Below are 25,808 nucleotides of genomic sequence, written 5' to 3'. Positions count from 1 at the left end.
CACAAAACTGATCAGCGTGATTGTGAAAGCAGGCCCAGCTGTTAATTTCGGATCCACTGCTTCGCGAACGCGCTTTATGCGTAATATCGGATCCTTAATGAAAATCGCGGATCGTAAGAATTGAAATGCCCGTTGAGTCAGCAGGGTGAGGAAACACTTGTATCGTACATTAACGCAGCCCGCTACAGTAGAGACCGGATCACATCGGACCCGTCTGAGTCTGGCAGATCGAGGGCGTGTGTTGGAACACGCGCTGTGTCATAGAACATTCTGTGTGTATATTTCGCTCGTATATCAAAGGATCCGAAAGTGACAAACCGAACTGCCAAGTCAGTCGGATCGGCGCTGGTTAATCTTCGTTTTGGTCAGAGTGAATGTACTCATATTATATATATATATATATACACACAATGCGTACGTACCAAGTTGTTTTTCCAGATACTATTTAACTGCTGGAGTGAAAAATATAGAACGTTTTTTTTAGTATCGGTCATTTATCATTGTTGATTATCGATCGGGATCTTCATGTGGATAAGGCCCTGGAGTCTAAAAGCCAAAGTATGCCGTTGTACAAAACGGTCACCGCTAAGGCTAAGATCGCTTTGTACAACGGCACCCAGGTTCGACTCCCCACACGAGTACAATGTGTAAAGCCCATTTTGGGTGTCCCCCGCCATCATATTGCTGGAATATTGCTAAAAGCGGCGTAAAACTAACTCACTCACTCATGTGAAAAAGAAGTTGAGTCGCTCCGCATTATTCCAAGTACATGACTTCGGTCTTCAAATAATCGAGTCTCGACCAATGAAACCCAGCCAATCCTGTTCTATGACCAATCTTACCTACACACCACCACCCTTGATAAATTTACCAGTCGGTTATGACACAATTTAGAAAAGAAACTGAAAAATAGAGTGAAGCCCTGAATATTGCCGAAACTTTTGTAAAACACAACATAATACTATAGACTGGGACATTGAAAGGACAGACGTAAAACCAAAAAGACAATAACGCAAAGTAAACTAAGAGTACAAACGAAAAACTACAATATTCACCTGGTTGAAAACATCTGAGAACATATTCCAGCCTGGTGGAAACATTTTATCAGATTATTATTTTTTTCCTGTGTATTTTTAGCATTTTAAAGATTTTTTAGCATTTTTAAGTCATTCTTACTTTGCATTTCAATTTTATATATATATTTTTATAAATATATATTTTACCGTGTTCTAGGTTTGGTTATCAATGTTCGATTTTATTACCAATCAGGATTTTCTTGGTTTTTTTTAATTCATGGAGTTTTAGTGAGTGTTTGTGTGAGCATACTTAACAGCATTTTCAGTCATGTGACGTCCTGTCCGCTTAATGTGGGAGGGAAGCCCGAAGTAAAACAGGTTTCGGATGTTCTAACATGAGAACCCGTGAAGGTCCGGGTTAGAATGAACCTTCAGTAACCCATGCTTGTCGTAAGAGGCGACTAACGGGATCAGGTGGTCAGACTCGCTGGCTTGGTTGACACATGTAATCGGTTCCCAAATGCGCAGATTGATGCTCATGCTGTTGATCACTTGATTGTCTGGTCCAGACTCGATTATTTACAGACCGCCGCTATATAGTTGGAATATTGCTGAGTGCGGTGTAAAACTAAACTCACTCACTCACTCTAACACGAGAAACCCACGAGCACGGATGGTAACCAAGAATACACTCGGGGAGAATTGGAATTGGAACCCAAAGTCACAGGTTACTGAAATGCACAATTAGGGACGCAATTCTGAACAGCGATTGCGGTCCCTCAGGCGACAGGGCAAGTGTCCTTAACGTTGTTTAAAGATACCCAAAGTGACTCTTCGATTGATGTGTTGAAGCGTTTATAATCAAAACAATGACACAACACGAATTTTCCTTTCCACGCGTTTCAATCTTCAGGGAGTAATTACAGTTGCGGATTTTACTGTATTGTTGAGGGACCACCACAAGAAAATATCAGACTGGTCTCAGTACAAAGTCCCATCTTCCCCTCCCCCCAAAAAAACTTTCCACCCCTATCTGCGTCCCCACAAGTCCCCCGTCCCCGTGAAGATCCGGGTTGGAATTGGCCTGTAGCAACCCATACTTGAGGCGACTAACGGGATCGGGTGGTCAGGCTCGCTGACTTGGTTGACACATGTCATCGTAGCCCAATTGTGTAGATCGATGGTCATGCTGTTGACCACTGGATTGCCAGGTCCAGGCTCCATTATTTACAGACCGCCGCCATAAAGCTGGAACATTGCTGATTTCTCCGTTAAACAACCAACCAACCAACTTAGTGTTTTGTCACTGGAATACGACATCAGCACGCTAAGTGTCTCCCTGGCCTTGTAAGAATGGGTGCATTCAGGTTCGGGAGTTGTTTGACACGCATTAAAAGCGCTCTTCATGTTTGTATAAGAAGAGTGTGAGAAGTGGAAATAAAGTTACATTCTTATTGTTGCAGCGGATTATTAATCACGAAGTATATTGGCAGTTGCCATGTCTGAAACGATCTGCCACCCTGGTCACTACAGCTTGTACAATAGAAGTATGGGTTATCGTGGGAATATGCCACGTTATTGCCTCTTTAAGTTACAAATCTCGCAGCCGACATGAGTGAAGAATCACATTAGAGTTCTAGGACAACTTCATATATAACGTGAGGAAAGCGTATACAATCACCAGTTGAGTCTCACCAAGTCGTCCAAAGTTTACCATAGATTACTTAAATCAGCGAATGGTTAATCAAACTTTAAATAATTTAGAGTAGAAGAGGAGTCTGTTTGATCAACATGGATGCAAATGAAACAGAAACGATTGATTTGGTGAGCACTGTGGGTGGTTCTCTGCTTGAGTGGGTCAGAATCGCCATATTGCCGTACATCTTGGTCTGTGTGTACATCAGTATCATCGTGCTTGGGGTAAGTCTGAATGTCACCCTGATTGTGATGTTCAGAAAATGGAAACATCACAAGACTCCAGGGAACGCCTTTATCCTCCAGATGGCGCTGGTGGACATCGCAATGTGTGTCTTCTGCTTCCCACTTACAACAATGGCTGCCATCTCGAAAACATGGCCGCTGCCGGATGTCGTCTGCTCTGTTCTTGGAGTTGCATCCAGATGGTTTTATCATTTGCCCTTTGTGTTTTTGAGTTGCTGTGCTGTTGAACGAACTATCAAGATACGAAACAAGGAACTTTACATGAGAACATTTGGTAAGACGACTTTCGTTATTTTCGTCAGTGGGATAACATGCACTCTTACATTTGGTGTTGCCGTTCTTCCTGTCATTCCTGCTGAAGTCCTTGGAGAAATCATGTACAATAAGATCACTTATCAGTGTGAGCTGGTCCAAGATTCAAGTCATTTTATTCATAATTTTGACTTTGTAATGAGCGTGGCTGCATCAGCCGTGACATATTTCGTGTGTGGTGTGCTGATCTTTAGAGTAAGGCGTAAATCCGTACCAATCAAACCTGATGACAGTTTGGAACTAGAAACAATGACAGCAGAGTACCCAGGGACCATGGGGTATCTAAGGTCTGCCTCAAGTCTGTCTTCCAACTCCACATCTCTCATCGCGGTATCAGTCATTGGTGGAAAACGCAAAACCAAAAGAATTGACATCAATATTCCGCGTGGGCTTCAGAAGCTGCAGACGAAGGGAGAGTTCGTGGTGGAAGTCCTGAGAGACGACAGCGCCGATGCAGACTACCACATGGTCATCACATACGTCATCACATGGGTAATGGTAACCTTGTTCACGTTGATTCAACCTATGTTAACGTACATCGAAGTGTACGGCGCAGTTCCGTTATGGGGCGGAGCTCATATCATTGCCATCATGGTAGGATCGATGTCTTTCTGTGTGAAGCCTATTGTCTACCTGTCCCACAACAAATACTTCCGGAGGCAAACTGAGTGTGTCCTTCCTACTGTCCTGACGAAAACTGTCACAAAGGTGAAGGTCACTGTGTCGGCCTCAGTTGATAAACTGGAGAGAGCCGTCTTCAGAATGAACTCTACGAAGCCATTCAAGGGATCTTCAGGCGAGAGAAACATCAGGCCGGCTTCTGCTGATTCCTCTGACAGCCGGACAGGATCAGATCAGATACTGTCAAGGTCATCTACTGATATGACGATGTTCAGTATGGGAATGTCCAGGTCATCAACCAAGTTCTCGGAGGACATGCATGACAGGGCGGGTACGGTTTGTGAGGTCACAGCATACTGAGCAGGTGCCCTCCTACCGTATGACACTACATATATTGGAACATTTATTTACAAAGCTATACCATAAACACTTCCCTATTTCGATTTGCACCAAGGTTCCGTGTATTTTCGGGTGAAAAATTGATTTGCTTTCGGCTATGAAGGGTGCGGATAGACTTATCTTTTCGCGAACACCTGGTGTCATCACTATTTAATAGTGATTCATAAAAACGTGACATAGTCGGAATCGTACAATCGACACTGCTTGTAGCTGACATTTCTTGTGAACATAATGAAGGTTTCTTTGCTTTTATTTGCATATATTTCGGTGGCACACAAGAATCAAATCTGGGCGTTCGCTCTTCACAAAGGAAAGTACACTCTTGGTGCTTTTGGGTTGATTTCCAAAACACAAAATCAATTTTTTGAAAAGTATTTTGATTATGTCTTAAAAGTCATTAACACTGTGGATGTAATGCCAACAGACCAGGTGTGTACATTCTTTCGTACGCGAGTTTTCTTACCATTTTGTTTCGTTCGTTTCAGTTTCGTATATTGTACAGATATCATACTATTGTATACTATTTATATACCAATTGTGATATGTATGTGTTCAAAGTATCTGGTGTTACAAAAACTCTATAAATACCGTGATCTGACTCCAGTTTTTCAAACATTGAATTATACTTTGTATTTTGCATTCTCTGCCTCCTGTTGTCTTCGTAATGTACATGCTACACAAATGCTGCGATATAGTGAACTCTTAACATATGCTTTGGGGGGATTGCACTTTCTGTGTAAAGTACAGATTCTAGTACTATTTCGTACGCGTCCCATCCGGGATTCGAAACCACGCCCTCAGAGTCAGGCACCCACTCGCCAGCACACAGGCAGTGTTCTTACCCACTCTGTCACTGGACATTGGACATCTGATAGTCTAGATCACGGACTTTGTGTACCCCTCTGACAAGTGTAAATGGTCTACTCCCATTTGTGTCTACTTTCATTGTAGGGATGTGGAAACACCACCTATGTGCACTGAACCATTAATTAATGTGTCTCAAAACTGGGAGTTCTCACAAATGGGAGGACACCGTGTAAATTGGCACGGCTCCCTCACATATAAGCGTATTCACAGATGTTCTCGTATCTAATCCATTGTATAAATACAATGGTATATTTTCAGTTGTCCTTGTGATAAATGTACTATACGTTTACCTAGGGTTGCTTGAATACATAGTACACGGTATATCAGTGTATATATAAATGTACTTTTGACCCCAAGAACACCCAACTTAGCCGAACCGATTGATAAAAGGTTATCTTGGAAAAGGTTTTAGCGTTTTGGAATGAATCAGTCACTCCCAACAGTACTACCAGTTTCAAGAACTCGACACATTGAATAAGATCATTTCGTGTTACAGTTTTTTGAACAGATGGTGTCACTTTCGTGTGTCTGCCATAACATAATCATTTAGCAATGCTTTGACATCGAGACAATCGGCTGATACGTGTAACCATAGTTTTCTTGAGTTTGAAAAATAAACTACATTATCTGTATACTGGCATGCTTGTTTTTGTGATATATCGAGGTTTGGGGTGAAGTGCAAGGTACCATGGGGTGACGTCTCCTAAAGCATACAGAAACCTAACATTGTGGGTTCGAATCCCGATTCGCCAAAAAATAATATTCTAGGTTTGTCAGCAACAAACCCGTATTTGTGATTTTTATCGGATCGGCGGAGGTATGAGACCTGCATCACTTCCGACGACATTGCTAGCACATCATCAAGCTGATGCGCCCTGTTGAATATTTCTACCCAACTCACTCATCTACGAGGGGCGTCCCAAAAGTAGTCGGCATCACCTGGATAATTATACAAATGCAGCTGTTTTTTGTTTTATTTTACTACATAATATCTATCAACCTCAAGCAAATTGCTTTTGCCATGTTCCAGCCTCACGAACCCCGTTTTGTTTAATTAATTCATCTTGATATGAAATATTACCCAAAAAATCCGTTTTTCACTTTCTGCATGCAATTTTAGAGAACTATTATACCCCAATGACTAATATCTCGTTAAGCACATTACTCACATATGTGTAATTTTGGATATGCCTTTGCTAATGATTCCTTCAAACTAAAATGGAAGCTTTTCTAACATTGGATATCGAGAATATACTTAAGGCCGACTACTTTTGGAACGCTCCTCGTATTGGGTAACCCGTGAAGGTCCGGGTTAGAACTGGTCTTCGGTACATGCTTGGCGTAAGAGGCGACTAACGGGATCGGGTGGTGAGGCTTGCTGACTTGTTTGACAAGTCACCGTATCCCAATTGCGTAGATCGATGCCCATGCTGTTGATCAGTGGATTGTCTGGTCCAGACCGCCGCCATATACGCTGTAATATTGATGAGTGCGGCGTTAAACAACAACCAATCAGACGCGTTACGTCACGTATATGGCGTGACGGCCGAATACATTCGGATCATAGAACTTTGTTTGGAGCCTAATCTATAATGTCGGATCTCTAAACGAAACTCGCTGTACGAAGTGGTCCAAAGGTGTCAGTAAGTCCGCGGAGGTTTACCAGTAATGGTTGTGTGTCGAGTAGCTGTTGCTCAGACATGTGACTAAAATTACGTGACTGTAAAAGTGGCACTTCAACAACATTACATTCCACATGGAACGGAAAAGTTTAAACAGATCCGAAATTAGCAAATGAAAAGTCACATTTGACTCATCAATCGGATCTGTGCGGATCGTGGGTACCTACTTTACTGAACGGCTTTATTTGCTGGTCAACACAGCACGCAGCCCTATGCAAGCTGTACGACAGCAGTCTGTAAACAATCCATTACCAGACACTCCAGTGATTGATTTCATACTTCGATCAACACAGTTCTAGTAATTTCACTTCAGACAAAACACTCCGTCGAGAGTGGAAGGTTGCGGGTTCGATCCCCGGCCGCGTCATACCAAAAGACGTTAAAATATTTATACTGTTAAAATATGGTACTTGTAATGGGTACAACAAGGACTGGTCGTCTCGGAGTCAGTAAAATGCTTAACTGTGGCATGGTATCTTAGTGAGCTAGCACTATAACACCAGCTGAAGCCTGGAATAGTACAAGCAGTCACACATACACACGCATGCACGTTGTCATATGAGCGAAAGATTGATTCTCAAGTACGACGTTATAAACCCCATTTCACCCCACCTCGCTTCTGACAAAACAAACGTTCAACTGCTTACGTTTAATTGGTTCTTACACCAAGCAATTAATCGAGTGGTAATCCGTTCTATCCTTGGTCCCAACCGTTAACTAACACAAATTGCTGATGTGGAATCAAACGCGGGTACTGGAGGTTTAACTTTATGCTATTTTGACACCAATTTACCATCAATGATGGAGCTTATGTTGAGCTTCTTCAGACTTCAGGTGGAATAATTCTGCATTTTATTGTTGTAAACTATGACAAACGTTGTCTCCCTTGGTAAGGAAGCTAGCCGGCAAATATTACTTCCGATATTCCAACTCCGTACAGTGTCTTGAGATGTCTTAGTGTGGAGATGGAATTAAGCACATAGGGTGACCAAGATGGCAAATAACATATTTTGGTGACAGAAGGCAATAGAGATATAGAATTTGCTTCTATAAACTGACAAATGAGCATAGAAAATCAGAGGCATGATATGATTTATTGATAAACAACCTCACGTTTCTAAAGAGACAGTAGCAACGTATCTGAATGTAATGGTAGAAATCTTCCAAAAACCATACGACAAGAATGCCTGTTTGCACTGGTTTGGACAATGTTACATGCAGTAAAGATGGTGTGCAATGTGCAGCTGCATTAACACCATTGTCAGTACCAGTCGTACCTGGATGGCTTCACAGCAATCACAAATTGTTGGTGCAAACTTTCCTCTCACTGTAACTGGGAAGTTGTTGAAAGCGTGAAACTTCATACAGTCGATTATACAAGTAAGACCTCGGGCAGGTACAAGGTTGTACTTCTGAAAAGCCCATTCTGGTGGAAAAAATTAAAGACCTGATACGAGGTCCTACTTTTCCAAAGTAACACATCCTGATGTAGAATGACCCAAAAGAGGTTATTCCTCAAATATCTCGAAAATACAATTCAATAGGAAAGATTTTCAATAATTTATAAGTCAGACATGCAAGATGAAAGGTCAGTGCGTCTATATCCAAACTGCATCACAATGTGGACCATTTACTGAAGGTGCAGAAAGACCAAATTGCCAGCTTCCAAAGTACAGTTTCAAATTTCATGTGCATGGTGGAGTACATGTATTTGTGTTCCTGCCACACCATTATGTGTATTGGAAGGTACTTGTGTGTGAGCAGCGAACAGGGAAGATTCTTGTCAAAGATTTCAAAACTCTGAACATAGGAAGGTTAAGAACTTTTATGGGTACGAGTGAGTGAGTGATTTGGGTTTTACACCACTGAAAGGATATTCCAGCAGTCACACCCTGACGACATCAGACACGGGTTTCACACATCGTACCCATGTGGGGAATCAAACCTGGCTTATGTGTTTTTCTGACTTCTGCTGACCATTGAGTAGAAATGATGACCATCTGGTTCTGTGGCGCTTTAAAGTGAACACTGGTGGCCATTTTTCTCAAATATGCCATTTTCTTGCCAGTTTCATGAAAATCTCACAATAGGTTGGTTACAATCTTGGCCCAGTTGGTTACAATAATTTGGTTCAAATCCCAAAATTCATTCACAAGATTACCACTGGCGTTACATGTCACAAAAACTTTTGCTTTTGAGCACCTATTTCCAAGAACTATACTTTATCAAGAGTTTAGTGCTAGGAGTTATATTGTGTATTCTTCGGAATGCAGCAAATGTTGTTTTTTTTCCATTACATACATATGTGTGTACTGTTGTGTTTTGCAACACATAAAACCCTGCAACTTTATTGAATCAAATCCCTGATTGTACAAGTATCACATATGCACAATAGCATAGTGAAAGCATACAACGTTAAGGAAATTTTGTGAAATACCCATTCATAAACTTACTAACAAACAAAACAATAAACATGCAAATATCTATAGATCCAAATTATAATTCATCTTCAGGCACTCCTGGTTGTGGCAAGAACAAATAACTGGAACCAGTGGTCAGGATCGTTGCCTTGGTCATTGTATCCTGATTGCCTGGATCAGTGTTCATAATCACTGGATTTTCTGGTCCTGGCTAGATTACTTGCAGACTGTTTTCACACAGATGGGATATTGCTGAGTATATTTAAATATCAAAAATCATAACAATAATCGATGTCGTTAAATTTCAGGTAACCTTTATACGAAGATGGAATAGCTAACTGATCAATGCTTCTGTCTTTCTTAGGTGGAACAGCTGCTCGTATAGCAATACGGCAGATTTCTCTCAGAGTCCTTGGCTGATGGAGGTACCAGTCCAGTAATGATTTCATTCTCTGTTGAACATTTTCTTGCAGGCACTCGAGGTACTTATGGAGCGCCTCCATATTAGCCTCCTTGATAGGAGCCCCTGCAGCACGTAGCAGTTCTGTTATACTGATGACAACATCTTCTGGTATTCGTCGGGACCTTTTTCTACGTGTCACACCATCACCTTTGAAGAACTGAAATAAAGGTGGGAATGTCAGTGCTTGAGTTTTGGGTCCTTGCATTTCTTGTCCTTGAGATTCATGTCCTCCAATTCTTTCACCTTCAGTTTCAAGTCCCTCTGTATCTTGCTCTTCAGTTTCATTTGTCTTTGCACCCCAGTCCAACAGCAGCTTGGCCTTGTCCAGTCTGTAGAGACGACAAGCCATATGTAAAGGCCTCCAACCAAAGTTCCCAAACAGCTCATGGTTCACAGATGCTCCTGCACGGATAAGATATTCCATAGCTTCAGGAACATTCTTGGCATCATTTTCCATTACAATCGACTTCAAGGCTTCATTGGGCGACCCTCCTTCAGAAATCATCAGCTCCAGAAGCCTACCATGCCCAGACCCTCTCCCACATACATAAGTCAGTGTGATGAAGTTCTTGTTGAAAGAAGCACCATGTTCCATGAGAAACTCCACCATTTCAACATTTCCGCGACAAGCATGTTCATGAAAAGGGTATCCGTTGCGCCAGTTGACATCACTCCCAGCATCTATCAGCATCTTGGCTATAGGCAAACTCTTCACAATACACAATGGTGAACACATAAAAGCATCCATCAGATCTACAACTGCACCTTGAGCAAGGAGCAGACCTACAACATCCTTGTTATTATGTTTACAACCATAATGTAAAGCTGTTCGTTGTTCGCCATAGGACACATCATTGACTCTGGCACCCGAATCAAGCAGTTTCTTGACAATCCCTAGATTGTTTGTTTTCTGATCTGAAGCATAGTGTAATGGCATGATGCGCAACTCTGGATGTGCATAGTTGGGATCTGCCCCGTGTTCCAGCAGTAGGGTCACAATGTCCTCCACGTTCCTCTGGCATGCCCACACTAATGGGTTCCCATCCTTCCAAGGTGCTTTGTTCAAGATGTCAGCAGCTTCTACAGTGTGGTCCTTGAGGAAGTCCTTTATGTCAGCCAGTGTCCCATCCTGCACAAGCGACTTTAGACAGGTCATGTCTACCTCTAGGGTGGAAGGAAGACCTTCAACGACAAAGTGACATTAAATCATAAGTGCATTACAACTTTTGGAACATTATCTCAAATAACTTTTCATTTGTCTTTTTTATAGATGTATCTAACCAAAATGTGTAAGAGATGAACATACTGTTCAGTTGAAATTACATTTAAATTTTGGAATCTAAACATTTCTCAGACTGTTCATGGAAATGTACCTGAAATCAACACACACACTACTGTAACCTTCAATGTTAAATCATCCATGTAAATTAATGGTCCCATGCAATCAAATGCAATAGCACATCAGCAATGCATGTTGGGTTCTCTTGTCACGCACGTGTCATGGCAGCCACACGTATGACAACAGTATCTCTTGTCACACACGTGTCATGGCAGTCACACGTATGGCAACAGTATCTCTTGTCACGCACGTGTCATGGCAGCCACACGTATGGCAACAGTATCTCTTGTCACGCACGTGTCATGGCAGCCACACGTATGGCAACAGTATCTCTTGTCACACACGTGTCATGGCAGCCACACGTATGGCAACAGTATCTCTTGTCACACACGTGTCATGGCAGTCACACGTATGGCAACAGTATCTCTTGTCACACACGTGTCATGGCAGTCACACGTATGGCAACAGTATCTCTTGTCCCGCACGCGTCATGGCAGTCACACGTGATGGCATCAGTATCTCTTGTCCCACACGTGTCATGGCAGTCACACGTATGGCATCAGTATCTCTTGTCCCGCGACGTGTCATGGCAGTCACATTATGGCATCAGTATCTCTTGTCCCACACGTCATGGCAGCCACACGTATAGCATCAGTATCTCTTGTCCCGCGACGTGTCATGGCAGTCACCGCATTATGGCATCAGTATCTCTTGTCCCACCGTGTCATGGCAGTCAACACGTGATGGCATCAGTATCTCTTGTCCCACACGTGTCATGGCAGTCCACGCATGGCATCAGTATCTCTTGTCCCACACGTGTCATGGCAGTCTGCATTATGGCATCAGTATCTCTTGTCACACACGTGTCATGGTAGCCACACGATAGCATCAGTATCTCTTGTCACACACGCGTGTCATGGCAGTCCGCCGCGAGCTGGCAACAGTAAACAACCCGTGGAACTACAAAAAAAAGACGTTAAAATACTGCACTTGTTGGTCCCTGCCTGGCGCTTTCGCCATTAATGGGTACAACAAGGACTGGTCGGCTCGGAGTCAGTATAATGTGTCTGAGTGGGGTATTCATGCTTCACTGCGACATGGTATCTCAGTGGGCTAGCACTATAAAACCAACCTAAGTCTGGGCTAGTACAAGCAGCCGCACATACACATATTATTGCATGCATGCACGTAATATGAGCAAAATATTCTCAAGCACGATGTAAAACCCACTTTCACCTCACCTCCACCTATAATCAAATACAAGCTATTTTTTCAGTAAAATGGGTAAAATGTTGCATAGGCTTTATAGTAATGTGTGTGCCCTTGAGACACCAAAAGAGAAATACTATTATGTTAATGTTCATGTTAAACCAAACTTGGCCAAAACTCTTGCTTCTGTCTATTGCCTTCTCAGGAGAGTCACATCATTGGAAAAGACTAGTAAAGAACATCAGGCTTTTCCAAAGGTCATGTTAAACATGTCATCTTGTACGTTGCCTCAACCAGGAGCTGACCCTGGTGTGTGATCCCTTGGCCTCCTCTTCCTGGAGGAGAAATCATGTTTAGAAGCATTTCCTGTGAAATGTTCAGAAATCAGGACATGGTCCCGAAAGAACCGTACCTTATCTCGTGTCAGGAAACTGGTCCGATCTGGTTTCCTTGATAACTTGCCAGATGACATTAATTTGAGTTTATTTTTTAGCAAAGATAAGCTCAGTATTCCAAATGGAGTACGGTTGTGTGAAAGAGCTGTACATAATGTGTCTACAGAGAATTACTTTTCTAGTCAATGCAAGAAAAGAAGCTTGGGACTGGCCTGAAAGGACACTGGCTAAATCTGGACTTTGCTCTTCCATTTATAGGTAAAATGTTCTTGATCCTGGTGGTTGTTCATCCAAAGCTGGTGAATATGTTTCCACATGTCTACTGCAACATTGGGTTGTTCAAGTTCATATGTTACGCACGGTCTGACAGTGAGGAATGCAAACCATAATCAAATGGCTCAAAAATGCATTATTCCATTATTAGAAAAACATATTCTATGGGTATGTATAGAGCTATAGTCCATCCCATCTACATGCATAATGGTACCAATACTGGCGCACTATGCATTCTGAGACAATAAATACAATAAGTGATTGGGCCTTTAGCTGGTACAACTGATCCATTACAATAAATTTACATAACTATTGGTGCAAACCTTCACGTGTAAGAACTATCACATAGTGTGCTGGGTGGAAGATGTGGTGGGGAAGGAGGGTGTGGTGGGGGAGGAGGGTGTGGTGGGGGGAAGAAGAAGAGGAGGTGGGGGAGGAGGTGTGGTGGGGGAGGGGTGTGGTTGGGGAGAAGAGGATGTGTGGTGGGGAAAAGGAGGTATTTGGGAAGGAGGGTGTGGTGGGTAAAAAGGAGGGTGGGGAAGGAGGGTGTGGTGGGGAAGGGGGTGGGGAAAGGAGGTATTTGGGAAGGAGAGTGGGGAAAAGGAGGTATTTGGGAAGGAGGGTGTGGTGGGGGAAGGGAGGATGGTGGGGTGGGGGAAGGAGGTGTGGTGGGGAGAGGAGTGAATGGGAGGTGGGGGAGAAAGAGGATGGTGGGGAAGGAGGGGTGGGGAGGAGAGTGGTGGGGTGGTGGGGTTTTGGGGAAGGAGGGTGTGGTGGGAGAAGGAGGGGATGGGAGGGGGAGGTGTGGTGGGGGAGAAGAGGAGGGTGGGGAAGGAGGTGTGGTGGGGGAGAAGAGGAGGGTGGGAAAGGCGGTGTGGTGGGGAGAAGAGGAGGATGGGGAAGGAGGAGGATCACGGTGGGGAAGGATGTGTTTGGGAAGGAGGAGGTGTGGTGGGGAGGAGGGTGGGGAAAGGAGGGTGTGGGGGGGGGGAGATATGGTTGGGGAGGAGGAGTGTGGTGGGGGAAGGAGGGTGGTGGGAAGGGTGTTTTGGGAGAGGAGAGTGTGGTGGGGGGGACTGGGACTGACTGACTGAGTTTGGTTTTACGCGCTTTTAGCAATATTCCAGCAATATCACGTGAGGGGACACCAGAAATGGGCTTCACTCATTGTACCCATGTGGGGATTGAACCCGGGTCTTGGTGTGGCAGTGGTGGGGGGGGAGGGAAGAGGGAGGGAGGAGGAGGTGTGGGGGAGGAGGAAGATATGGTGGGGAGGAGGTGGAGTGGGGGAGGAGGAAGATAAAAGGTGGGGAGGAGGGATGGGTGGGGGAAGGAGGCGTGGTGAAAGAAGATGGGTGTGGTATGGAAGGAGGTTGTGGGGGAAGATGTGGAGGAGGGGGCATTGAGGGGGAGGATGGAGGCTGTGGTGGATGAGGAAGATGTGGGGGGGCAGGGTCTGATTCTATACACATCTGTCAGTTGTTTCTGAAATTCAAAACATGTGAAAATAGAAATATCAACTCACTGCGTTCATCCATCCTGTGATTATTTCCACCTCTTGCTGACAATCACTCTTTGTTTATTATTACTGACATACGTCCTCCATGAAATTATCTGCAATGAAACAAAAGCAACAGTAACAAAATCACCGCTCTAACAGGTAATATATAAGCTTCTAAGGATACTGACAAAGCACATTTATCTCACTAAAAACTGACTGATTTCAAGGTCCTGTCCTCATTGTTTGAAACATTCATCTCTAGGTTTCAGACAACCACTTGCTCCCCATAACCAGCTCACTCATCATGTTAACTGCCCTACTCCTTTACAACCCTCTACAACCCTATACAACCCTTTACAACCCTCTACCATCTGGACCAGTCCATAAGCAATTTTGACAGGCATCCCAAACAATTTTCTTATGTATATTTTCATGTACAATAAAAGTGACTTCTATTTTTCAGATGAGGCCATTCTCTGTAAGTCCTGTAAAGTGGTATTCAGGATGCCGTAGTACAGTACACTTGATGCCATCAAATGATTTTAGAATTTAGGAATTTAAATATAGATTTTTTGTGATTTCTTCTTGCAATTTTAAGAGTTACAAATACTTAAAACATTTTGTCCTGAGTTTATGTGTATGCATCTTTATGTGTTCTAATTGAAAGTCCCAGTCTGATTTATTGGTGAGGGGAGGTGAGGTGAGGTGAGGGTGAGGTGAGGTGAAATGGGGTTTAACATCGCACTGAAGAATACTTAGCTCATATGACGATGTGCATGCGTGTGCATGTGGATGTGTGGCTGCTTGTACTAGCCCAGACTTAAGTTGGTTTGATAGTGCTAGATCACTGAGATAACATGCCACAGTTAAGCAGGAATACCCCACTCAGACACATTATACTGACTCCGAGCTGACCAGTTCTTGTTGTACCCATTAATGCCGAGCGCCAGGCAGGAACCAACAAGTACCACATTTTAACGTCTTTTGGTGTGGCGCGGCCAGGGATCGAACCCACAACCTTCCGCTCTCCAAGCAGATGCTTACTGGTGATGGCTGTGTACACTGATATGACTGGTGTGAGCTGTTAATGGAATGCAAAGACAGGTTTCCTGAATGCTAAGATTTGGGGGTCGGTGCCTCCAGATGCAACACTGGTGTCATTCACATATGACTAATCACCTTGTCCACATCAGATCAGGTTATAACCATGAAGAAATATGATGCTTTCCCTATAACTAATTCTACCCAGTGTGAGCTAGTGTCAGTCATCTGGATAGTTGTATCACTTGATACCCTGTAAATCTCCTTGATGTATATTATATGTTTAAAAGTGAAATATCACTGTCCATATCAGGCCCAGAGGCTCATAACATGTATCAGTCTGTACACTTTTGTTTCCAATGTAACGGAATATTTATGATGTCACAATAAAAGATCTGCAATGTCAGGTGAACACTTTCTTTGATCTGCAATGTCAGGTGAACACTTTCTTTGATCTGCAATGTCAGGTGAACACTTTCTTTGATCTGCAATGTCAGGTGAACACTTTCTTTGATCTGCAATGTCAGGTGAACACTTTCTTTGATCTGCAATGTCAGGTGAACACTTTCTTTGATCTGCAATGTCAGGTGAACACTTTCTTTGATCTGCAATGTCAGGTGAACACTGTCTTTGCTGTCTTCAAGAATCAGTACCTATTTATCAAAGCTTAGGGTACAGTATAAATATGCCTGGTTCGCATGAAGCCAATCCTTCTTACCCAGTGTTCCCTGCAGCTAGCTGAGAACGTCTTCCCCATCAAACATCTTATACAGTCCATTCATGTCTATTTAATGTGTTTCATTACTGAGGAGTCTACACATTTAGATAGACATGTCATAACATATTTAGCTTTCAGTGTAACAATATCCTAAAACATGGAAAAAAACATTTCCATTTACTTACGGTCCATATGCTATCATCGAGAGGAGTGCCAGTCAAATCGACCCAGCTACAAAATGCATAGAATGTAATATCAAAGTTGACAAAAAATCGATATTGCTTCTGTGAGATCATACAATATCTCCTAGGAGATATCATTTTCACAGTAGATTTTGTACAATGCTATGATGTCATGAACTTGATGACATCACAATGCTATGACATCGCTGCACTGCAAGTCTAATGGCAGAACTGTGTTCAGAGATGTACATTTTTCATTGAAAACTAATGAAAAGTGATTTTGGATGATAAATAGAATCTCACCCTCGTGTCGTCTGATATCAAATATATCAACACTTGTTGAGAAAAGTAAAAATATCCTTGGTAACTTTATCAACTCTGTGGTGATATATTTGATATCAAAAGACACGCGGGTGAGATTCTCTCTATATATCAATATGATCCCGCAAAATGATATATATGACACACAGAAAGCTTTGCGTTTGGCATGTCTATCCATATTTCTGTATAAGTGTGTTTGTTTACACACAAGAAAACAGTCCCTCACATGAAGCAGAAACATCTTTCGTTGAACAATGCGAAAAGCTGAGTAAACTCGGGGGTTATCAGCTGATGTTTACGAACAATGCTTTAGGACGATGCATAGGCGCCCGGCTCTGATATATTTATAAGTATGACCTATATATATAAGACATAAGATATATATAGGTCATACTTATAAATATATCAGAGCCGGGCGCCTATGGCACGATGGTAGTTTTGTACATTGAAGGCATGACAATATTATGACTCTCTGGTTTCCACACCACGCACCGTATGATTGCAAGGCACCCAGTGTCTTGACACTTATCTTGTGTCGGGAACAGATTTGTGTGTTAGGATGTGTCAGGATACAGCCATTACAATTTACAATGGAAAACGGATGATCATAATCTCCACAAATATACGTACATGGTTCATGATTGCATTATACAACATCCATAAAAATGTTCTTGGGCGGACTGACAGCTAATGTGGAACTTACGTGTTGCTGTCGACATGAGGTTGATATGGTGCAATTCGCCCGTCGGGAGTTTCCTCCTTCCCCTCAAGTGGGCGATGTCAGCTCACGAGCGGTAGACTGTGAGTGCTCTCCCTTTTCGCTGTAAAACTTCCGGGTCCAGAATGAGATGTAAACATCGCTGAATCGCTGCTCTACACTCGTTTAACCTGTTGCGAAATCTATGGTATTTGTTTCTGAAAAGAACACCCAAACAACATTATTTTGGATTTTGGCGGATTCACCATAGTTTAGTAAACTGAGATGGACCCCGATCAAACCTAGTATTGTGTATGGTTTATTATGACAGTTGAATGGGATATATATGCCGTTTGACACATAAGTGGCCCAAATGAACTGCTTAACCTTTAGCCTGCTGAATTAATTTCAGCATAAGGCGTTGTAAAGAGGGAAACATAGTTATGAAATATCTGGCCGTGAAAAGCGATTAACGTCCGCTCATTACAGAAAAAGACGCTCATAAGCCTTATTTTTCGTGCAACCATACTGTCATGGCCCTATTGGCTGAGATCGATCTTTATCATAACCAGTTATGTATTGTAATTTTCTTTCGAGTGTATACTACGCATGACACATCAGATGCTAACAGCAACCTCGTGTTTTTGGGTTAGTGTAAACTTTTATCGAACCAAACTGCTTTTAAAGATTTTTTTTCCGTGATGGGCCGAGCACTACAGACAAGTTCAAAGACGCATAACCTATATATTTGGCAGGCAACCAATCTGCCTCCTAAATCATTTACCTTAGTGCCGGTCTAAACGGACCCGCTATTTTTATAATAACAGTCAATAACTGACTCGTCAAAAGCGATCACTATTAAATATCATGCTGACTCAAAAATATACATACTTATTCTATACACATTGATCAGCATTTTTAACTAAGGGACACACACACACATGGATAGTGTTGTTTACATTAACATAGATGGATTGTGTTAACAAGTACCAAAAATGTCATTGTACATCGTATCCCACAACTACAATCACATTCAACTATGAAGCTCAAGGCTTAAACTGGTCTTCAGCAACCCATGCTTGTCGTAAGAGGTGACTAACGGGATCGGGTGGTCAGGCTCGCTGACTTGGTTGATGCATGTTATCGTATCCCAGTTGCGTAGATCGATGCTCAAACTGTTGATCACAGGATTGTCTGGTCCAGACTCGATTATTTACAGAGTATATTCCATATAGCTGGAATATTGCTGAGTGTGGCGTTAAACAACAAACAAACACAAACCGAGTGGCCAGGCTCGTTGTCTTGACTGATGCATGTCACTGACAGACAGACAGACAAAAGAGTTTATTTTTGTGTCACGTGAATGTACATCAATTAAAATGACAGTGGTTAAAGAACATAGAATATACAAACAGCAGGCCAGATGGCCAATGAGACACACTAGACAATGTGTGCATAAAATGTATAAAATATAAGATTAAAATATAAAAGGAGTACCACACATTTGAAAGCACTAGGGAAAAAAAATGTTTGATCAATATGTTATTGGGATGATATTTTACGCTGATACATACAGGTAACTAAAGCGGCCAGTGGATTAACACTATTTTCTGTTTGTAAGAGGAATGCAGCTTGTTTAGCCTTTGATAACTGAGCAAAGTTTGGATGTAAAATACTAGCTTTTTGAAACAAATCATACCAAGACTCTGTCACTGTATCCCAGTTGCATAGATCGATGCTCGCGATGTCAGTCGATTGATTGTCTAGTCCAACTCGTTTATTATGTTGTTATATTTTATATCAAGTGTCTTAAGGTATCTATGTTTGTGTCATATATAACATGTGACACACAAATAATAACACTCTTTCTTCTCCGTAACCATACGCAAACGCACTTTGCAGTCATATAATTAAATAAATATACCACACTCCATTGTTGCTTACAAAGCTGTGATAATTTCATTACTCCTATCTGTTTTAGATATAATATCGTGCCTTGTGTCTCATAGGCCATACGGCCGGATGTTATATTTTACTGAATGTTTAAAGTCTATGTATGTTTTATTAATAACATGTGACACACGACCCGTGAAGATCCAGGGTAGAATAGGTCTTCAGCAACCCATGCTTGCCACAAAAAAGGCGACTATGCTTGTCGTAAGAGGCGACTAACGGGATCGGGTGGTCAGGCTCGCTGACTTGGTTGACACATGTTATCGGTTCCCCATTGCGCAGATCGATGCGCATGCTGTTGCTCACTGGATTGTCTGGTCCAGACTCGATTATTTACAGACCGCCGCCATATAGCTGGAATATTGCTGAATATAACTAAACTCATTCACATGTGACACACAAATAAAAATATATTTTTTGTTTTTGTTTTTGTTTGTTTTGAATATTGCTGAGTGCGACGTTAAACAACAAACAACATAATTGCTGTTTTGGTGGCCCGTGTGCTTCCCTCTGACATGCAGCAACAGGCCTGTCTTCTGGGGCGTTCCTGCATGATCCTTGTACGCTGCAAACATGTTATAGTAGCATCGTTTCGTTGGTTTGAATGATCCCCTTTCCCATGGCTAATCTAGAAATAGGATTCGGTCTACTCGCTGGTATCAATAATTTAATGTTACACTTTGGGGTTCAGGGGGGTTCGAACCCAGGATCCGCCTATGCATTACACAAGCATATTCATACTTGACCAGGGATGTCTGCAAACAAGACATGGTGTTTGCTACAGGGTATAAGTACATGTAAAAGTTTCTCAATGTGAATGTTTAGGGGCAAGTATAGGAATATGAATGCCGTCTATGGGACCTGCACAGTTTGGAAATCCCCATCTTTCTTCATAGCCAGGAATAACATTTTTCAAAGATTCTCCTTCAGGGAATTTGACATACTCGGCGAAACCGATTTTCATGATTGCTTCGCACACTTGATAAATACAAACCCATACCGTTGATGTCCTGTATTCAGCCGATGATGCCATCCAATCGATTGCAATCGCAACTTTCTTGTGGGCGTGAAGTGGTTCCTCTACTGTATTTGACAAGGGAGACAGATAATCTCTCAGTCTATTACATATCAGATGGAACGTTCCTTTCTCATTCTGAAGTTTTCAAACCAATCTGTTTCGTTAACTCGATGTAAAGTGATGCTATCATACCACTGTGTTGATCTAGGTTTTCTTCTCACGCTCCTGTCAGTGGTACATCCAAGAATCAAACCCGAACACTGAGGTAAAATGGCAGCTGTCTGTTTCTGCGGTGCATTTGTAATCTTACCCTGTCCATTGTTATGTCAGAAATGAATGTTGTTCAATGATGTTTTTCAGTTTGCTTATATGTCACCCTAACCTCGTATGAACGCGTAGCATATATACTTGTACTCATAAGTGTAAATCTGCTTACATGAGCAAATCTGCATATATGCTAAACTTCGTCGTATGAATGGGGCTTAATACTAGTTTTTCGAACATAGAATCTTAGGTAAGTGAACCCTCCTTGCACCTACGAAATGTGCAAATGCATGGTTCCGACAAGGGTGTCAGATATGGGAACTGGATAATCCTTACCCTTGGAGATCCGCACCCAAGCGGTTTGGGCAGATTACGAGCAAATTATATAGTAGGCTACGTATAGTCTGTTTGCAGTGAAAACGTACCGATGAATGTCACTTTAACCCAAAAAGTAAAACAAATAAAGTGAAATTAAGACTGCGAATCCTCATGATTGTACCTTGCCAATTGAACATTTCAATCTCAGAATTTTATTCGACTTAGAATAAAAGTTGTTTAACAAACGATCATAGTTTCACATAGTTATTATTGGTTTGTATTACAAAGGGGTATGCACATCAAATGAAACACCGAAAACGACAAGGTTTGTCATAAGTTAACGCTCTTCACGTACCGCACGTGCATTTGTTTCACTGTTCCAACTACTGCGCTTACCCCCCGCGTTTTACCCGCGCTCAAACATATTTGGAGGGAAAGAAGGTCCGTAAGTTGACTGCTTCTGACAACTATCATCGGTCTTCAAGAACCAGAGATCTTCACTTTCAAGCCAAGATGTACGTCGTTAAACGAGGTTAGTATTAATTTTAGCTGTCGTTGTTTATGTTTAACGCGTTCAATACTTGTTTTTTGTGATCGACAGATCAGTTGTTTGTGTCGACGAACAAAACTTGAAATATAGTCAGGTCAGTAATAAATGTTTGTTTTTTCAGATGGCCGTCAGGAGAAAGTTATGTTCGACAAAATCACTTCCAGAATATCCAAGTTGTGCTATGGACTTAATATGGAATTTGTTGACCCGGTATGAGAGATGATATTCTTTGTCTGTTGGGATCTGTTGATATATGGCGGGAACTTGAAATTTGAAGTTTAAAAGTACCCTATTGTGCAGTGCGATTATTTGCAACTTATTAACTTAAGATCATCACTGGACGTGTTTGATTTCTGTAATGTGTGTAAAAATTATTATTTATTTGCATATACTTTGGGACCTGTGACATATATGATATATTTAAGATTACACTTTACTGAGGAAGTGCAATCCCAAATATAACATATGTTGCATATGTTAATAATTTTAGTATATTTGTAAATATTATTTGGGATGGGTGAACGGGAGGAACTCTTACCCTTTTGACCACTTTCTACTGTGTAATCATAATTGGGCACCTACAGGTTCTATCCCATCCCAGTGGAAGAAAGGTATCATCATCCCAATCTTCAAAGGCGGAGGCAAACCAAGGACGTCCCCAGATTCATATAGAGGAGTGACTTTGTTGCCTGTTATGTCAAAACTCTTCGAACAGGTCATAGCGAACCGGATCCCACAATTCCAAGACTCCAAGGATTTCCCTGATCCTCTGCAATGCGGCTTCCAGAAAAGCCTCTCGTCTCTTCATGCATCATTCCTCCTTCAGGAGACAGTCTACCACTACAAGGAACGGAATGACTCTCTGAAAGTGGTGTTCTTGGACAGTAGTAAAGCCTTCGACACTGTGTGGCATGATGGGCTACTCTGGAAGTTGAAGGAGTTGAACATTCATCCAGGTGTGTGGCGCATTCTCTGCAACACATACTCTGGAATGGAAAGTTGTGTTCTTGCCAATAATACCTACTCATCCTGGTTTAAACTCGACCGTGGGGTGAGACAAGGTAGTGTCCTTTCTGCTAAACTCTACTTGGTTTACATCAACGAGCTTCTGACGAACCTATCACATCTTAAGAAGGGAGCATTCGTACTGGATCTCCACCTCGCTGCTCCAACTCAGGCAGATGATATCTCACTGATCAGCCCTATCAAAGCTCATCTACAATCTATGGTAACAGAGTGTCAGAACTACAGTGCCAAATGGCAGTTCACATTCTCTCCTTCAAAAAGCAACGTATTGGTCTTCAATCCGCAAAGAAACACCAAGTGCAATATCAAACTTTATGGAAAGAAGTTACCTGAAGTGGACAACACAAAGCATCTTGGCATTCTTCTCGACTCACACCTTAGCAGCCACACTCGAACATCAAACGCAAGTTCAAAGATGAAGTCAGCTGCAATGATGCTGATGAAATCAGGCCTACACAACAGTGGGCTGAATCCAATTACCAGCTCCAATCTTGTCAAGTCTGTGTGTCTACCCAAAGCCTTGTTTGGGTGCGAATTGTGGTCAGGGTTGAAAAAGAGCGACATTATCACTGTCGAAAGGGCACAACGATGCTGTTTAAAGATGTGTCAGGGGCTCCCCAAAACTACTAGATCTGACATATGTAACTCCCTGATTGGATGGTACTCGGCAGAATCACATATTGACACAAAGAAGCTGTTTTTCCTTGGCTCCTTGTGTAACAGTAAGAAGCACCTACTTTGCTTCAAACTCTTTATCTCACGCCTGTTTGCGTTTAGAAACTGCATATTGAAGACAAGAACAGGATTTATACCAGATATAGTTCATGTACTTGAAAAATACAAACTGAGGCACTTTCTTGAGAATTTTGTCTCCTCCGGCATCTTCATGAGTCAACTCTCCTGGAAGAAGATTGTAAAAGACTCTGTCATGGAATACGAGAAGTCCTCCTGGAACCAACGAATGACATCAGATCCAGATCTCAGACACTTCAGGACATTACACCCCTCGATAGAGCCACACCCAGCTTGGCTACTTGCCAAAAGATACCCCTCCTTGATACAACAATGCATCTTCACAGTACAATTGTGTGCTCTTTGGCGTCCTTGCCATTTGTATGGACCTTGTGATAAATGTAGTGTGAACTGTGCAGACCTCCTGATCCATGTCCTAACATCGTGTGAAGCTTGTGCTGGCTGCAGAGACCAACTCTGGTGTGACATTATCAACGTGGGCCCAGTGGAGTTGAGAGTGCAACTACACAACAAGACTGATATGGACCTGGGCCCACTTGCACAGAACGATCTTAGCGCTACAATTATTGTAAGTCCTTAAGATCGCGATCTTAGGCTTCGGTTACAATCGCCATCTACTTGCACAAAGCAATTGTAGGCTAAGATTATTGTAAGTTACAATCGAAACTTACAATTGGTCCGGACCAATTGTAAGGAGCTAAGATCATTTTAGTCATTTTAGAAATGGCATTCAAATTAGTGTCTGTTTCACGCAAATAATCAGCTTTACGTTTGGAGATTGCATTTATATTGCATGAAACTGTGTGGTTCGCCTCGACATTTCAACAACACGGAGAATGCACAACTGATTTAACGTCGGATACATTGTTATTTACTGTAGTGAAACACATAACTATCGAGTCGATATCACATAGTACTATTCCCACCCGATTCAATGTTGGAATAAGTGTGAAACAACATATATATATCTTCTTGATAATCAAGGAAAGGATAATAGCGAATGGTGTCCGCGTGCGATTAACAATGGCCGTGACCTTTTCATTAACTCAAGAGCAGATAATTTTACTTTATACGCAAGATGGGAGTGGTTTCCCTTGGCATATGCCGTTGCCGTACAGTCTCTCATGCCCAATTGCAGAGCTCAACATACTGATATCTCTTTTCGGTCATGGAGTGATTTTGTCTTAGTTTATCATTAAAGTAATCTACAATTAGATACAAGTTAACGTGCAAAATCAAGTTTCTTTCTCATCCATAAATCTAAATTTGATTATGCAATTTAAATATATACAAGTAGTCATCAAATAGGGATATACACATGATGGGGTATTAAAATTTCTGTTTCAAAAGAATTTCACTTTAAGAAAAATATTAATCAACGCAATAGGGTTAAATAATTAATATACTGTGAATACGTATTTAATAACTACTCTCTTGAAATATTATTTAATGCACGTATTTCCCTGCCAAGCATTCTTTACAACACTTCTGTAGCCATTATTTTATTGTATTTTATTCTCGGATATATTTAGGATTTTACAACCACCCCCAACCCCACCGCCACCAACAGCTGCGTTTTAAACAATGTCTCATTGACAACCATTGGCAAATCATACATTTAGGTGTTATATCATAAGGAAATACCGTTTATATTTGTTATTTTAAGTTCCATAATTAAGTCACTAAATCTAGATTCAAATTTATTCATGTATTTTTCGTATTTCAGTATTTTCATAAAACATGGGTAGGTATTTCTGTGGTTGCAATATCACATTCTCAGTTCATAAATCAAGACAGTTAGAATGTAGAAAAATATATGCTATCGTCCACGTAATCGGTTCCTTCTAAGATTTCTGGGACTTTTTCATGAAAATTCTGCAAGGTGCGATTGAGGGAGGTATGTATTGTGTGCTGGGACCAGTATCACTTTTTATTTGCGAAGCATGCTATGCGCACTTTCAGACAACTGTAGACGGGAGTCGAGTTTAAGAAATTCGTACCTCCACCGTTGAAGGGTTCGATCTTAGCTAAGATCGCGATCTTAAATACATGCCGTCTTACAATCGCTCTAAGATCGGCTTTGTGCAAGTGGATTAGGGCAATTGTATGGTGATTGTAAAGTTGATTGTAAGGCCCTAAGATTGATTGTAACTAAGATTGCTCTGTGCAAGTGGGCCCTGGTGTGCAGCCTACTTTCCTGCCGCCCCCCAGTACTGCTCTCTGGCGAGGAGACTGAGCTGTACACACTGACTGTTGTTAACGACTCTACGCGACCTGTAATGCATGAATATTCTATGCGCTTCTCTTGTTAACTTAAAACTATCTTAACTTTTCTCGCATTCCCTTGTACTCTCCATTGGAGGAATAAAAGTGTATATATATCTGATACATAATTTAGTTCTTAGATTCCCATATTCTCCTGTTAGTGTAGATGTATTTTGACTAATTTTGCATTATTATTAATAGAGTACTAGCCATATCTTCAAATGTAATGAAATTACTGAAAATAGTACCACTGGATGCGGAAGT

The 25,808-nt window shown here is 41.8% G+C and overlaps 2 protein-coding genes across 3 annotated transcripts; one reads left to right on the top strand and one right to left on the bottom strand.

Annotated features, from left to right (window-relative positions):
• The first annotated feature begins 2,807 nt into the window (after nt 1–2,807).
• LOC124253887 lies at nt 2,808–4,250 on the top strand. The gene has a single exon (XM_046687740.1). It carries the CDS (start codon nt 2,808–2,810, stop codon nt 4,248–4,250), a length of 1,443 nt encoding a protein of 480 aa, XP_046543696.1.
• Nucleotides 4,251–7,918: 3,668 nt separating this feature from the next.
• LOC124253905 (ankyrin-1-like) lies at nt 7,919–17,484 on the bottom strand. 2 transcript variants are annotated; one of them, XM_046687755.1, is made up of 3 exons: nt 17,404–17,484; nt 14,463–14,551; nt 7,919–10,903 (listed from the first exon to the last, which is right to left on the bottom strand). In XM_046687755.1, the coding sequence occupies exons 2-3, from the start codon at nt 14,473–14,475 to the stop codon at nt 9,528–9,530; spliced, it is 1,389 nt and encodes a 462-aa protein (XP_046543711.1). In that variant the 5' UTR covers nt 14,476–14,551; nt 17,404–17,484; the 3' UTR covers nt 7,919–9,527. The 2 variants fall into 2 exon arrangements, with proteins under 2 accessions (XP_046543711.1, XP_046543712.1); XM_046687756.1 differs by lacking the exon at nt 17,404–17,484 and adding an exon at nt 16,383–16,414.
• Nucleotides 17,485–25,808: the final 8,324 nt, after the last annotated feature.

This window comes from Haliotis rubra, unplaced genomic scaffold (genome assembly GCF_003918875.1).
Source record: "Haliotis rubra isolate DU_JTF1 unplaced genomic scaffold, ASM391887v1 Scf558, whole genome shotgun sequence".
Taxonomy (NCBI): domain Eukaryota; kingdom Metazoa; phylum Mollusca; class Gastropoda; order Lepetellida; family Haliotidae; genus Haliotis; species Haliotis rubra.
The sequence above is the reverse complement of the archived record's forward strand: the minus strand, read 5'-3'. Positions and strand labels throughout refer to the sequence as shown.

What these genes read in the sequence shown, in the direction of transcription:
- LOC124253887 (XM_046687740.1), top strand. Translation starts at nt 2,808, where the DNA reads ATGGATGCAAATGAAACAGAAACGATTGATTTGGTGAGCACTGTGGGT.